We start from the raw sequence: 16,272 nt of genomic DNA on the forward strand, positions 1-16,272 counted from the left end.
ATCTGTCACTTTTTGCATTGATATTATGTGAAATAATTGTTCTTCTGTTTTTGTACTTTCTACAAAAATTATATCATATATACCATACCCAAATTAAACGTAATAGTTTATCCTTACTTCCTTTAAAATAAGTATGTTTCTTCTTTTCAAAATCGTTGTTTTTTCTCTGTTCATATTTTGTTTTGAAATTTCACTGAATTTACACGTGACATTGTTTAATTTATAAATATATGCATTAAAGACGAAACACATATGTATAAGTCTGAATAAACTGTCTGTTCTGTTGATTTAAAAATTAATACTTTGCATACCTCGATCGTTTATTTATAATAACGCCTTAAGATGTAACATGTTAAAAATAACATGACGAATTGGGTTATTTTTAGAAGGAGTTTCCCATAAACGTCCTTCACTTTGCAGTATTATTATACTTTTTTAGGAAGAATACTTAACTTCAAAAGAAGCGTAAAGCAACTTTAAGATTAAAAACATGCTTTTGTATCATAAAATCGCGCTTCACCATATGTTATGTTTAACGCTGAATATTTGTTCATATGTAGTAGATAATCATAATACAATATCCTTTTAGAAGTTTGTACAACAGAAGTAGTAACACCTACTAAAACTCTATTTTTCACTTTGCATACGTTGTTTACGAAGGCATAGCACAACAAATCCGAATTAAAATTAAAACAAAAGATTCGAGTTTAATATAATACGTGAAGTTTCCTTCGCTTTTGATTTAAATATGGTGAATTAAAATGCATCGTTTACAGCAACGCACAATACTTGTCCTACTGAAAGAACCTGACGTATTAGCACCATAGCAACGAATCGATGTTTTATTTAAAGTATCTGTATGTGGAAATTAAATGTCAAATGCTTTTTGTGCTATCGCTATATAAGATTTCTAGCTGATGGTATACCCCACGTGTAAGGGTGACTTTCTATGCAAAGAAGGCATTACAAACACATGAATACTTTTCTCATTTATCATGAATTGAAACGTCACAAAAGATCAACATAATATATTCATTTGTATCTGAGAACGAGTGTTATCTGTATGCAGTATACTTGCATTCGCTAATGCAATCAATTGTTACCTTAGTGTTTATCAGGAATATCAATATGAAATGTATTGTTTGTCATTTTAATGGTCTAAATTCATAGTCATGTCATTTTTATAGTAATTTCAGTTGAGATAAGTAAAGCAAAACTATTCATTTACAAATAAGTGAGTACAACGTTCATACACTTTAATTAAATATGATTCACTATTAAAACTATCATATATATATATATATATATATTTGTGTTGGCATCCGCTTGTCTTTTAAAACCTTTCTTTTCATTTCAGGACATACACACTATTCAACAAACACTGAACATACACATAAGCAAATATAGGGTAACCACCGTTAAGCGATCAATGCAAAGCATTACGTATCAACTGAAATGTAACGATGTAAGCAGGCATTTTGCCCCAGAGTATATTATCTCTTTAAATACATACATGATAATATAGTATGGATATACATGGATATGCATGAATAACATCAACTGTTGCAGTAAAAGTTGACACACATCTTTTAAAGTCCGCTAAGGTTCTTTTAAACTTCGTTGTCTAAATGCTTATTATTTTCGGACGTACCATGATCGTTTCTTGAATGGAGGTTTTATTTATACCGTTTACAAAACCATTATAAAAATATTTACACATTTGGTGATTGAAGTTAAAATAGAAATATTAGATTACACTCTGAGAAGCTATTGGTTGTCCTATATTCAATGTTTTTTAAATAGTGAGACACGTTGAACGTTGTGATGAATGGCCTCGCGGCATACAATCACCTGAAATTAACGCAGTCGAACTTTATGTATTTAGACAATAACAAAGTCACGGCAGAGCTGGGCCGGACGTCTGTAATCGGCCCGCTGCCGACATAACGGCCCGAGGGCCATTCTGCGGCTAGGGTCGATTATAGACGTCCGGCCCAGCTCTGCTGTGTGTTATCGTTTATATTACATATCATACCATTTTTGTCTTCACTTAAATTTATTACTTAACCAGCTTTCCGTACTTTTGTTTTCATTTAATTGAATACACCATTAATGACGTGTCTCATGTGACATACTTTCTGTACGCTCTTCTCTGCTATCAAATTTATGTGTCATCTCTCGTTCCTTTTGCTGCAAGTCAAACTCTTTCCGTTTCCAATATTCATACATATGCTCTTTTCTTTCCCGATGATTGCTTTCGCGATCTTCTAGCTCCAGAAGCCGCCGTCGTAATTCTAATTCCCTTTCTGTGTGTACATTTTCTTCCCTGTTACGGATAAGGTGTGCGTGTCGTCCGTATCTGCTGTCTGTTTCCGTCTCCTGTTGTTGTGCAGACGTGTTCTGTTCAAACGTCTTGGTTTGCGTTTGTTCGGTGTAATCAACGTACTCATCAACTGTTAAGAGGTCACCGACATTTGATCCAAGGCTATTGATTCTTTCCCGTAGTTCCATACGTGCTTCTTCTAGAAATCTGTCCAAATCTTCAAGATTCTCTCCCTCGTGTAATGGAACATAAGACGAAACACGTTGTTGTCTGGAACTACTCGTAATTCGCTCCTGTGTCCGTAATGGGGACTCACATGCATGGACCGATTCATTCAGGCGAGTACGATTCCTCTCCTGGATATATTGTCTACCGTGCCTTACTTCTTCCATCTCTTTTTCTATATTTCTCCTCTGCAATCTCTCCTCTCTTTCACTCACATTTCTAAACTGTTCTAAACTCATCGTGCGAGCCTATCCTGTCTACTATCTATACTCAATACTTATATCTATGTACTTATGTAGAGGCCTCTTTATACTAATCAACAACTAGCACTACTATCAATAAATACTATTCTTTTAAGACAACACTATTTCCTTAAAGCCCTATATTATCACAGCAACCTTACCTCACGTTTCGTATGAAGTTGTTTGCAATATGAAAAAAATACTTATTTCAAACATTCAATCGATGCAGTTTCAACGCAGTATATTAATTCACTGTCCTTGCTCGTAATCTACACACATTATCTCCCCTGAATTGCACTTCCGTTTGCCAGCTTTGAGAAACACTGACTTAATTAATTTTAAATTCAAACGCACTCAGTTTGCTAATTTTCTTTCAATTTATTTGTAATGTGGTCAATTTATTGCAATTTATTTGGAAGTTTCCAAAGTTGATTTTACTTATCGTGAATCGAGCCCAGTTCTCCCGCGTGATAGTCTTAAACGCTATCAACCGTGCTAATTCCGCTACAATTATCAGCATGCGAAATTAAAGATTTTATAATGCGAAACGCGCGTCACTCTCGCGTGCAAAATGCGGAAAATCACGACGAATTACCAATGTGTATAATACAAATACACTGTATTATACACGTAATGCATTACAATGCATGGTTTCATGTACAATTTTGGTATAAGAACATTTGGTAAATATTTCTGTCGATGCTATTACGTCCACAGAAATATGAAACACTTGTTTACAATACTTAAAATCAAACCCGATACTGAGACTATCTGGACAGATGTAAAGGATAGTCTTATTTAATGTAAGGGATATAAATCTGAATGATAATTAATTATGGATAACACAATAATACTAGTCTGTCTACTGGTAGAATGTGAAGGTATGCTCTACTGGACTACACCGATTGTACTGATTATAGCGTGCTTAAGTAAAACGGTGTTAACACATCGGTTAGTGAACGAGACAAGTTAGATATTCGTTCTTTTCCAACTTAGCTTAAAATGTAAACAATGAAGCAAGTATATCAAATACGTCTAAAATAAACAGTTTCGCAGTTGCGTCTTAAATAAACACCAAGATAACCAGTGACCAATATGCCAAATTTCGTAAAATTGTAAACGAAGAATACTATATAATTTCGTTGGTCAACTTAGTAATAATTTTTACGCAAAATTGCAAATAATATACAAATTGATGAAAACAAATATAAACAGAAAAATACACTCACCAAAATCCGTCGGATCAGCAAAGAATAAACAAAACAATATACTTAGTCCTATACACTATGTACTAAGTCCAATTACAGTGTCAATGCACTATCCAGACTGAACGGCGAATCCAATCCTGGTAACGTAGAATGACGAATCCTGACGTTGACGTACGTACGTTATAGTTAATGTGTGCACCATGATTTTCCCGGGAACGATTTCTCCGTTAAAAAAACCCACCGACCATGGAACGTTCAGTAAACTCGTGTTGTCACGAAACCCTCCATTCATTGTTCATTCGATCGTGACTTCGGGAAATACTCCCGAACTTGTCTGTGCTATGTCAAATAGCAAAGTCGTAGTTTGGCCAATTTGAGCAAAATGCTGTGCTCGACGATTCAACGTTGAACGATTTACTTCAAACGTTGTTTTCCTGTTTTCCACGACGACGTGTTGGGCGCCAATGTTGCCGGTGGGTTTCCGTGTGGTTCTATCGTGGCGGATAAACTCGTTTGGCTGTAATATATTTATTAATGGTAATAAATATCATTAATATACAACAAAGAGATGTATACTCTTTAAATGTAAAGAATCGAATGTATATAAATATAGCAATACACAAATACAAGTAATGCATGATCCGACGGTGATCCTTAAAATACAAACAATACTAACAATACACGCAATACAAAATACAATTTAGCAACGAAACATAGTGAAAATACTAAAACATAGTTACCTGTAATATATTTATTAATGGTAATAAATATCATTAATATACAACAAAGAGATGTATACTCTTTGAATGTAAAGAATCGAATGACTTTAGCAATCATACGATTCACGAGATCGACATTAAACATATCAGTGCACGGGAAAAGGGATGAGTGATCTGAGTATCAGACAACTTATAAACGTGCAACTGTATGGATTAGATGAACTGAACCTATCTAACCTAGAGCAAAACGACCTTAACGAATAAATCGAATACTAGTAAACAACTAATCAACGAGTACAATAAGTATTAAAATAACTACCGTTATAAACTCATAGACAAGTCGTGATTTACATTTAAAGTTAACGATATTTAGAAATTGGTACAACAATAAAACAACACAACACAATATAGTTTTATATTTAATAATAAAAACGATCTGTAACATCATTTTCTGTGAATTTTGCTTTTTGATTAATCATATTCAAGCTGACATAAAGGCATCAATCTATTCTATAGAAACGTATCAGTTTCAATCGATAGTTGTATTATCCAAATTGTGTGCTACGTTACAGTATAATTGTGTTCGATTCTTTCGTTTAGTTGTGGCTTCCCGTTGGCTAAGATTCAATGTGAACGCCATTTTGTTCAGTTAAAGCCGCATGATCAGATTATTTTCAGATATGAAAAATCGGCCCGGCTTTGAGGGTCGATATAATTTATATAGGCCCGCTACATACGAATAACGGCCCGCTCGCCACGTCATTTTTTACTTTTTATAGTAAAGATATGTAATATATATGCATATGAAACAACATTGGCCTCATATAATTCGAATTTGAAGTCAAAAGTGATTTATAAGGCAATCACCTCTAAATAATAACGAATCGTCCTCAAAGAAACAAAATTATATAGGGTTAAGTTTATATCATCGGTTTCCTAAAGCAAGAACGATTATTGACCACTAATTGTCAATCGTTTGCACCACATGTATACTTTCAAGAATCATGAATATTGATCTAGTTAGAAGAGTATTATGCAATACACATATAACCGGTTTATTTTCGTTCAGGAGTTACCCTTTCCTGTATAAAGTCGTCTTGATTGCATAAGCTGCAAAGCGTATGCGAATGCGCAGCCTTTTCTGGATCTTCCATGGTCTTACATAGTTTTAGACCTAGTTTCGCATTACGTGGGTCATTTTATTAAAAGCACAATTCGAAACACAAATTCGATATGATTTATCTGAATTTGCTAATTAATAGCCTTGCATGTAACGATGCGGTCATTTGTCATTTCGCCCAATAAGTTTATCAGCAGGATTACTGTAATTCCTTAAGTACACAATTCTAAAGGACACTAGCACTCTATACGGCTAAATTATTATTCACAAACGAGTACATAGTCTGAACGTTAAAAGTTTCTATCCAAGATTGATTCGTATTAAAGCTTCTTATTAGCTGTTTAAAATGACAATTTGTATAATTAATAAGTCGGCTACATCGTTCTTGGCAATATAATGGAAAGCTTAATTGGCACACGCAAACTTATAACGACGGTAGATTTTATGACTCTTAATCATTCTCTTAATGTCATACTGAAATTAATATTTTCTATCATGAATTATTCAATAGTCCGTTAATATACCAGGTACTTATTCAACATAAAACATCGGTATGAGATTAAACGCGAGCCGTTTTTTACGTTTCTAATGACAATTATTTTAGAAACTGGGATCAAGCATCGAGTTGCGAACACATTTTTAATATAGGTTTCTGCCAGGGAGATTTGCAAGCTTTCCAATAGAACAATTCTTGGTGGTAAAGGTTTTGAAGTATTAGTATAAAAAGGGAATACTTTCTTTATTGGCACCATACGGCCATGGAAGTTTGTCACGGCAAAATTCGCCACTAGGTGATGTCTCTCTTAACGTTAATCATGATGTGTTACATAGTTAAATTAAAACAAAGAGGTAACACATATTTGGAAGGAAGTACATATTCAGTAAGTATATTTGTATTTAACACATGATATTGTTGACATTATAAAACAAATATGAAATATAGCAATACGAAAAATGTTGAAGCGTGGAATTTGATGTTTTATTATAGTAGATTTGTTGGATGCGGATTACAAGAGAAAAAACTCCTATAAGGACATGAAAAACGGAACAAACATATAATATAATAAGACTTATTATATGTTTGAAAACGAATTATTTTTACATACAATAACTGAGGAACAATACTTATTGCGAAGTTACAATTCGAAGTACAAATGGATATATATGTTTTCTTATATATGTTCCGGTGATAAGAATACCAACGGCGGCATGTTAATAATTATTTTTCAATTACTCAACTTAGCCTGTTATCACATTTAAAATCACATAATTTTATAAATAATAGTTTTAATACATACGTGTATCAATATAGAGTAAAATGAAGAAGTTTGTATCGCGAGGCTGGATACAGATTGCTGTCACCAGTACGCGTAATTAGTTACAAACAAACACATTAAACGCATAAGTGTCAATACTGTATATGTAACTTATAAACAAAGTAAACTATAACATGTGCCATCAAATTGTTTAGGAAAATATTTCTTATACATTCGTGCAACGCTATATACCACTATGCAGTTTGCATGGCATATTTCGAGATAAACACTATTTACTTTTATATGGAACTATAAAACTCATAGTGAACTAAAAATTGTATGAACTGGGACCTATTGCCTATCAATTAAACCAAAGTTGTTTGTCCAACGATATTTCACGCTTCGAATTTTGTTGGGTCAAGCAATCATACGCTGATTTATAAACACATAATGTGTAACCGCATTCCCCGATTAGCATGCAATTCCTTATCAGTTTTGTTATGTTTGCAACTGCCTTTTAATTACCGTTTAAATTCTATTCAATCCCACTTCTTGCTGAATTTTACGGTTGCAGACTTTGTTCATAATTTTCTGGAGTACTTGGCATTTCGCTGTTCAAATATTAACAAGAAACCCTTAAAAACGCGTAAATATTTTTTATAAAGATGTTTAGATTGTTTTAACCCATTTACGCCTAGCGTCTAGAAAAAAGCCTCGGCAAACAGCGTCGACCAAGATGATGCGGCGTCTCATCAGGGTCTGCGCTGTTTGCTTAAAAGAATTTCTGTTAGAAATATTATAAATATAGAAATAAATATACTAGACATCCCTAATTTTGGAAATAAATTGATCCAATGTAGGAGGATAGGAGAGTCCACTAGGCATTAATAGGTTAAATGACACAGACATGTGTGTGGAGATTGGCGATAGCACATGACATCTATAATCCACGTTAACTATTACAAACGTAAATTGTCAAATAACTTGTTATGAAAATGCAACAATTACTTGTTATAATTTGTGGTTTGCGTCCGGATACTCATCGCATGGTGGTTATATATTATCATCGTACTCCATGAAGAGCACCTACTAAATTATTCAGAACATAGTACAGTTATATTTGATAAGTAAATTCCAGTTTGATTCGTTATCGACAATATAATAAATCTACTGCAATTTCATGGATTTAAAAAAAAAGTAATACAATGTGCGCATTTGAATTTATTTAAGAGGTACTATTTAATGAAGACATTTGTATACTTCAGAAATAATTCGTGTACGTAATAGTTTGTTGTCGAATAACCCGCGGCCGGAAGTTTAGATGTGTAGGGATTAAATCACGAGTGCGAATAACGTACACGAGTTATTTCGATTCTTACACGGTTTTTACTAAAGATTTATACTATGTATCTTATTTTTCTTGTGTACTATTTTATGTGAAGTTCCGCCACAGCGCGTGCTGTCAGCGTTTAAGCTCCGCCCATAATAATTGCATAATAACCGATAGACGATTTTCTTCTTTGTTTATATGAAATTTGGCACGTGCCGCGTTGGAATGTTGTATAAACAATCAACACAAGAGAACACCTTCTGGTAATTAATTAACAAAATAATACCAGTAATTGCATGCTTTTTTCAAAAAGTGTATTACCAACATATATTACTATGTCAGCGATTACAATGGCTCTATCGGTATGTACAGTTTCTGGGGCAGCGTTGTTTTTGTTGTTGGTGTTGATCATTATAATCTATTAAATGTTATATTATGTAGACCTGCTAAGCATCGTTATAGTTCAAGTTTATTTATTACGTACTTACGCTGAAATTTAGTGTTTATACTTGAGTGCAGTAGTTATATATTTAAAACAATAATATCGTCGGCCACATTATTATTTGTTAATTTGATGAGGCGTAGGCTTTTAACGGTATAATTCGGCATGTCGTTATGAATTTATGCGCAAGTGGCTTTTCCTATTTTAGTTATTTTCTACAACATGCAGCGCGTCGTGCTGTGTTTTGTAATGTGTGCACAATGTGTATAGGTTTCGCTAAATCCAATTGCGATATTCGACTCAAAAAGCAACTTTCGTATTTGAAATAAATTGTGTGCGTTTTAAATTGATATTGATTTTTTTTATTTGGAATTGTTGTCGATATTTTTCAGATGAAATGATGGGGTACAATCAAACTTGTAATGCCATGAGCCGATTTGTTTTGGATCATACGGAAACGATGAATACATCGGGGATCAGCCAAGACAACAACATTACTAGCCAAAGTGAAATGATCACCAATATGTATACATTAGAGACTACACGGTTTGCAGTACAGAAGATTCTAGTACCTATACTTACCACCCTTGGTCTTGTAGGAAATGCAATTAGTATTTGCGTTTTGACTCATAAATCAATGGTTTCCTCCACAAACTGTTATTTAACCGCATTGGCCGTGTTTGATACATTATATATACTTTTCAGCTTCACGTTAAGTCTGCGCCATTATCCCGCTGTGGACGAAACCATTTTATATCAATTATGGTATCCGTTCGGTAAAGCTTTGACAGATGCATGCAGTAACGTGTCGGTAAGTTTGACGATCACATTTTCGCTTGAACGGCTTGTCGCCGTGTATTACCCCATGAAAGGACGAGTACTGTGTACACCAAAAAGGGCAAAACTAATTGCTTCGCTCGTTGCGACGTTTGCAATTATTTGTACCTTACCTGAGTTTTTGGAGGTTAAAATCGTTGCTGTGACTGAAAGGAACACAACCGTGTATACAATAGTAGATACTGAAATGGCGAATACAGTTTCATATAAGCTTGGCTATGTGAATTTTTTAATGTTTATGTTTACGATTATTCCCACAGGTCTTCTATTGACGTTTAATGGCTTACTTGTAAAGACAGTTTACCGAGCTACACGCATTCGTAGATCCATGACACGTATTCCCACAAGGCAAAACAGCAGAAGACAGAGTGAACAAAACCGTATTACACTCATGCTCATTGGTGTTGTAGTGGTTTTTCTTATATGTCAATTTCCAAACGCAGGCCTTATGTTATACTCGACTTATATCCGATACACTTCCTTGAAAATGTCTATCTATCATAACAATGCTGTGCGAATTGCAGGCAACGTGGTGAATCTGCTAATACTTGTCAATTCATCAATGAATTTCATGTTGTACTCAGCCATGAGCACAAAGTTTCGAAGAGTGTTTATGCGAATGTTCTGTTACTGTGATCGCAACGGTATTGACCACTTTAGTAAAACAGAACTCAGCTTCTACAAAGGACAATCGATGCGTGGGTCACAAATACCATTCAGGTTCCGATCACATCGTGCTACAAAGGGAAAAAAGGAAGATGGCATACACACATATCAGCATCGAACAAGAAGAAATAATAACACTTGTAATAGACACAACTTAACAAACAAAACAAGAACATTTGTAACGGAGCACAAAGGTTCATTGTCTATATCAAGTTCTCCAAAGAACTCCTCTCGGAACAGCCAATATTATGAGAAGAGCTAAATGTAAACATAATGACATCGGAACCAATCGAGCTGTTCGCGTCGAAAGCCCATACTCGGACGCTGACATTAGGGAGGCACAGGCACTGGTTTCGTCCAAAGATGACGCCACACCGTTGACTTATGACGATATGTACACTATTAAGCTTACTGTAAGACAAAATCGTGGTGCTTTATGCGATTCAAAGCTTTAAACGACAATTAACGATACATGCGCTCATATCTTTTCATATTTTGAATTGAAAAGATCCGATGATAACATGTTTTATCTTTCTTTTAAAGTAAAGGCGACATAAATATTGTGTGAACAAAACAATTATTTGTCATAGGTGTAAACCCGTCTTGTGAGTTGTGCGGATAATATTTTTTTCTCTATTTGCATGATGATTGAGCTTCAACTGTACGATGTCGTATATTCATTGAAAATATTCACGCTTATTTGTATCGTAACACGATATCGTTTCTAAGAAGGTTGCACTATGTTTTTGTTAAAAACGTGATTGAGAAAATGAGTGATTCAATAGTTACTTATTATTCATTCAAGAGATTTTTTTTTGTCTTAATAATAACTACGCCAACAATTAATAATATGAATAACGAATCAATTATTATACAAGGAATTTTATTTTGAAAATGAAATTCAATGCAGTCTCGCAAAACGGTTTGATATTTCTAACGTAAGATCAATCGATACTCCTCCACTTAGTGTCTTTAAATCATGCCTTTTTGATGTACATTGACACGCCCTAGTTTTTGAAACATAGAATATTATCAGAAAGAGACTTGGCAGTTGTCTTTGTTCAGTTATAGTGCACCTAGTGAATGCCCTAAAATGCATGTTTTTGATGATGTGTCACTTGTCTTAGATAACAAACCTTGTCCCGCAAATAAGAGTGTTCGAGGCTGATAAAGCACATACTAACTATAGAATCGTCTGCCATCACGAAGGCGTTTTTAAGCGCCGTTTTAATTTTGCAACTCACTTGTTTTGCCACCTTGTGACAGGAAAAGTGTCGGAACTGCACACATGTTTGCAAAATAAATGACATGAAAGTACATCAAGACATCACGCAAACAAACACTTTTTGTGTGCAAGCGAACATAAAAATGGCGCGTAAGCCAACTGTACACCACCGACACACTGGTGGTATGTGGTATAAACCTAATTTTATTATTATTGTAGTTTGTATGTGCAATATTTCGCTTTGTGGGAATTAATATTACAACAGTACAATACGTGTATAAAGCATCTGTAATGACGACAATCCCATGACACCTGGTTGATATTTTGAAGACTGACGGTAGTATTCGGACACTGACCGATACCACAAAATATTTCCACCAACTTTATGTATCACCAAGTCACTGCCCGATAACGACATTAACCACGCACACTTTTGATACTATCTTATTTTTTTGAAACGAAATGCTGTTAAAAAAATAACCCCAAAAAATCCAACGAAGATATTTATTTTAAAAGTGTTCATAAATGAGGAACGACGTGATGTCTGACCGAAAAATAGGCAAATAATACAAACCATTAAATTATGTGAAATAGTACATTAAATCATAATGAAACGGCATTGAACAAAATCAAACGCAAGTACAATTTCAAGTTAAAAAATCGCCAACTTAGCAGTTGACTTAAAACAAACGATAACCCGATGGTTAATTGCATACTTAAACAGGTTTGCCTTTTTAATCCGTTATCCACAATAATCAGCTAGTTAAATTGTCTATCTTGAATTTTTGCTGTGCTGTTTACAGAGTGCCAAATCTTCTTGTGCTACAATTGTTTCACTGTTCTTGCAGTCATCAATGTCCCACAACGCTCACAATAAAGCTTAGCAATTTATTGAAAATATGTAATGCAGCTGATCGATAAGAATCACAATTAAAGTATAGTGTTTATTCCTAGAAATTTATGTCAATTTAATTTCCAGTGTTCCCGCTCAAATGCAAGAATATCCCGCATTATAAATACCCGCATTATTCAAAATGTAACTCCTGAAAGTGTACCTACTTCCTTTAGCTTATCATCTCAACTTTCTTAGAGTAACAGTTAGTATTTTGATAGTTGCATCATTTCAACGCGACAAAAATCAATGACGTGCTCACTTATTTTGAATTCTACTGGTTGTGATCTGAACGATTAAATATTTCATGATTTTTTTATTTCCCACTGTTCATGGAGACCGCAGTCTGTTGTTTGCGTGTGTAACTGGATAAAATTACGTTATTGTGCTTTTAATAGGCGTAGTCGTACGACCAATAATACTTGTGTTGCAGCCTCTCCAGCCGTAGTGGGTGGAGAATGAATACCAACAACGGTTGATGTTTCTATATGTTCCCCGTGCAGACAATACATATAAATTAATCTGCAACAATAGCATTAAATTATAATATGAAGCTAAATGGATTAATGTTAAGAAATAGATGATAAATCATTTTAATATATAAAACATATAACAATCCAAACAATTCAAGCGCATCGACATGTTTAACAACACAATTTTATCTCAATATATTAATACTAATAATAATAATAACAACAATAATAATAGTAATAATAATAATAATAATAATAATAATAATAATAATAATAATAATAATAATAATAATAATAATAATATGGAATACATGGAGATGTATTTATAAACAACTGCTAAATCAGCACATTCAAATGGCGTCTAGCTGTCTGATTGTCGCTATCGTTTTTGGACAGTGGCTCGCAAAGGATTATCAATCACGTGCTCGTGCGCATAAACGGTGTTAGCATGAAGTATAACAATAGTGGTTAAACACTACCAATACTACAACAACAATACTAATACCAATTGACTATGCCTACTTAAAGATAGTGGCTTGGAACTTTTAAAATATAAAATCGATGTAATCACCCTATGACAATATAATCACCCTATGACAATATCCTCCGGTGTATAAATGGCGATCGACAGTTAAATTAATATCAACCCATATAAAAACTAATTAATAAAAAGGGTTCTTATTTTAAGCATATATGCTCAACCTTTTAACTTAGAGCATGTCAGAACCGGCTATACCAGAACTACTAAATAACAAAGGCATATATAGTGAAACATCTTTATATTTTAAACATTCATCACATTTTGAATATTAAAAGCTGACATAAAGCAATATTCACATTATTAAAGGCATGCATAAAATGATGAAAAACACAAACACAAGTGATGCATATTAACGCTTTTCTATTAATATATATCACAATAATAGAAAACACACACACTCTCCGATTTTACGAACGGTCAACGTTTATTTAATACAGTTTGTCATATTCCACAAGGTACACTGTCTCATTACACGAACTCGCTAGATGTTCTCCATTTAGGCGGATTTCGTTTCCTAGCGGAACGGCGTAAAACTGGAACTTCGTCAACACACGATGTTTCGCCGTCCAGTAAAACTGTGCTTCCGGCTCTCCGCTGCGGAATGACATATCGTGGTATGTCTACCAGTTCATTCTGTTGGTGCGTATCTTTAGTCTGTGGAACATGGCCATTACTGGTTAAGTCCACTCCAAAGGTTGATGATATATTGCGATTAAGGCGACGTATGCGTTTAGCTCTTGGATCATCCCTCCTGACGTCGTAAACTGGAATTTCAGGATTAGGTTGGCCTATAACTACATACGGCGTATCTTTCCGGCGATCAGCTATTTTCTGCTTTCCCTTTAAGGCAACATTTCGCACAAGGACATGATCACCAGGTTGAATTTTAGCAGCTCCTGCCTTCATGTCATATTGACGCTTATTAACTTCCTCTGTCCTGTAAGCATTCTCTTTAGCTTTGTAGTATGAATTAGCTAACCATTCACGGAGTTTTCGAGCGTATACATTCTTATACTTCGCACCAATATCGTCTGTGTTGAGACCTAGAAACGCATCTACTGCTAACCTGGGGTGGCGCCCAAACATCAAGAAGTAAGGTGCGTACCCAGTACTATTGTGAATAGTCGAGTTATATGCGTGACTAATTGGACTTACATAGTCCTCCCAGTTGCTTTTCTTATCCTCTTCTAGTGTGCCTTACATTTGTATTAAGGTTTGGTTAAACCTCTCGACCATACCATTGCCCATTGGGTGATAAGGAGTAGTCCGAATTGGCTGTATGCCTGCAATTTGACAAGTTTCTTGAATGAGGCTGGACATAAAATTGGCTCCTTTATCACTATGTATCCTTTCCGGAAATCCGTAGTGAACGAAGAATATTCAAAAAGGACACGGGCGGTTGTACGAGCTGTCTGGTTGGGGGTAGGAAATGCTTGGGCATATCTGCTGAAATGGTCAGTGATAACGAGGATATTCTCAAAGCCACCTTTAGATCTATCGAGACTTCGAGAAAATCCAAATACACCATTTCCATTGGAGCAGATGTCTGAATACTGACCAATGGAGCTGCCTATGCATGTGTATTGCGCCGAATGCATCTAGGACAACTGGCTACGTTCTGACTGATGAAAGTGTCCATACTAGGCCAGTTCCAATTTGTTCCAGTCTCTTAAATACTTCTGTACCGCTTAAAACTCACTCGGGGTCGGTTGAGGAGTCGGCCTGGTGCCTTTTGGGAAATGATTTATGAGTTCGGCAATTACTGAATCAGACGGTTAAGATTGTCACCAATCTTTCGAACTCAAAGTATATGCTTGTATGACGTCGTCCGGAACAGTTGTTTCTTGTTCAAGTTCGGCTATCACGTCGGTATCAGCTAAACTTAAACATTAAGGTGCTTCTTCGACTGTAGCCATCACAGCTGTAGCCAATGCAGTTATAACATCTGTATCAAAGGTTTTTCTGCTGAGTCCATCCGCATCGGCATTCTGACGTCCGGCGCGATAGCGCGGTTTAAACTCGTAATAAGCCAATGCTGCGATCCAACGCTGACCAGTGGCGTCCAACTTAGCAGTAGTGGTGACATAAGTAAGAGGGCTATTGCCAGTAACCACTTCAAACTTGGTTCCGTATAGACAGTCATGGAATTTTTCCAATATCGCCCACTTCAAAGCGAGGAATTCCAGTTTATGGGCTGAGTAATTCTTTTCAGAGTCTGACTCAGAGAGCGACTGGCATAGGCAATCACCCTTTCCTTCCCATCTCGCTTTTGATAGAGGATTGCGGCAAGACCTTGTGAAGAAGCATCAGTGTGCACAACGAACGGAAGTTCATAGTTTGTATAGGCAATAATTGGAGGATTAACCAACTGCCTTTTTAACTCATCAAAAGCTGATTGCCGCTCATCAGTCCAGACAAACGGGACTTTCTTGGACGATGCACGTAGTGTTTGTTTATTTCTGGGTTTGTTAGTGTGACCAATCAGCAGGTTGTTGAGAGGTCTTGCAATCTTTGAAAAGTTTTTAATGAAACGCCTGTATTATCCCACAAACTCTAAGAATTTCCGGACGTCCTTCACATTACAAGGAATTGGCCAAGTATTCACTGTTTCAGTTTTTTTCTGGATCGGTACTTATTCCCTCTTCGGACACAACATGGCCGACATACGTTATTTTGGTTTTGAAGAATTCACCTTTGGATGGCTTAATTGTACGATTGTAGGAAGCTAATATGGAGAAAACCTGATCCAACCGCTGGATATGACTTTGAATAT

The 16,272-nt window shown here is 35.3% G+C and overlaps 2 protein-coding genes across 2 annotated transcripts; one reads left to right on the forward strand and one right to left on the reverse strand.

The window, feature by feature from the left end:
• Window positions 1–2,109: 2,109 nt before the first annotated feature.
• Window positions 2,110–2,787, reverse strand: LOC127857475 (microfibrillar-associated protein 1A-like). The gene has a single exon (XM_052393871.1). It carries the CDS (start codon window positions 2,785–2,787, stop codon window positions 2,110–2,112), a length of 678 nt encoding a protein of 225 aa, XP_052249831.1.
• Window positions 2,788–9,261: 6,474 nt separating this feature from the next.
• LOC127857476 (uncharacterized) lies at window positions 9,262–10,630 on the forward strand. The gene is made up of 2 exons (XM_052393872.1): window positions 9,262–9,521; window positions 10,227–10,630. Exons 1-2 carry the CDS (start codon window positions 9,263–9,265, stop codon window positions 10,628–10,630), a joined length of 663 nt encoding a protein of 220 aa, XP_052249832.1. The 5' UTR covers window position 9,262.
• The last annotated feature ends 5,642 nt before the right edge of the window (window positions 10,631–16,272 follow it).

Source organism: Dreissena polymorpha, chromosome 14 (assembly GCF_020536995.1).
Source record: "Dreissena polymorpha isolate Duluth1 chromosome 14, UMN_Dpol_1.0, whole genome shotgun sequence".
In the NCBI taxonomy this organism is placed as follows: domain Eukaryota; kingdom Metazoa; phylum Mollusca; class Bivalvia; order Myida; family Dreissenidae; genus Dreissena; species Dreissena polymorpha.

What these genes read in the sequence shown, in the direction of transcription:
- LOC127857475 (XM_052393871.1), bottom strand. Translation starts at nt 2,787, where the DNA reads ATGAGTTTAGAACAGTTTAGAAATGTGAGTGAAAGAGAGGAGAGATTG.
- LOC127857476 (XM_052393872.1), top strand. Translation starts at nt 9,263, where the DNA reads ATGATGGGGTACAATCAAACTTGTAATGCCATGAGCCGATTTGTTTTG. An exon ending in AATGGTTTCCTCCACAAACT is followed by an intron (nt 9,522 to 10,226) that starts GTTATTTAACCG and finishes TGCGAATTGCAG; the next exon opens with GCAACGTGGTGAATCTGCTA.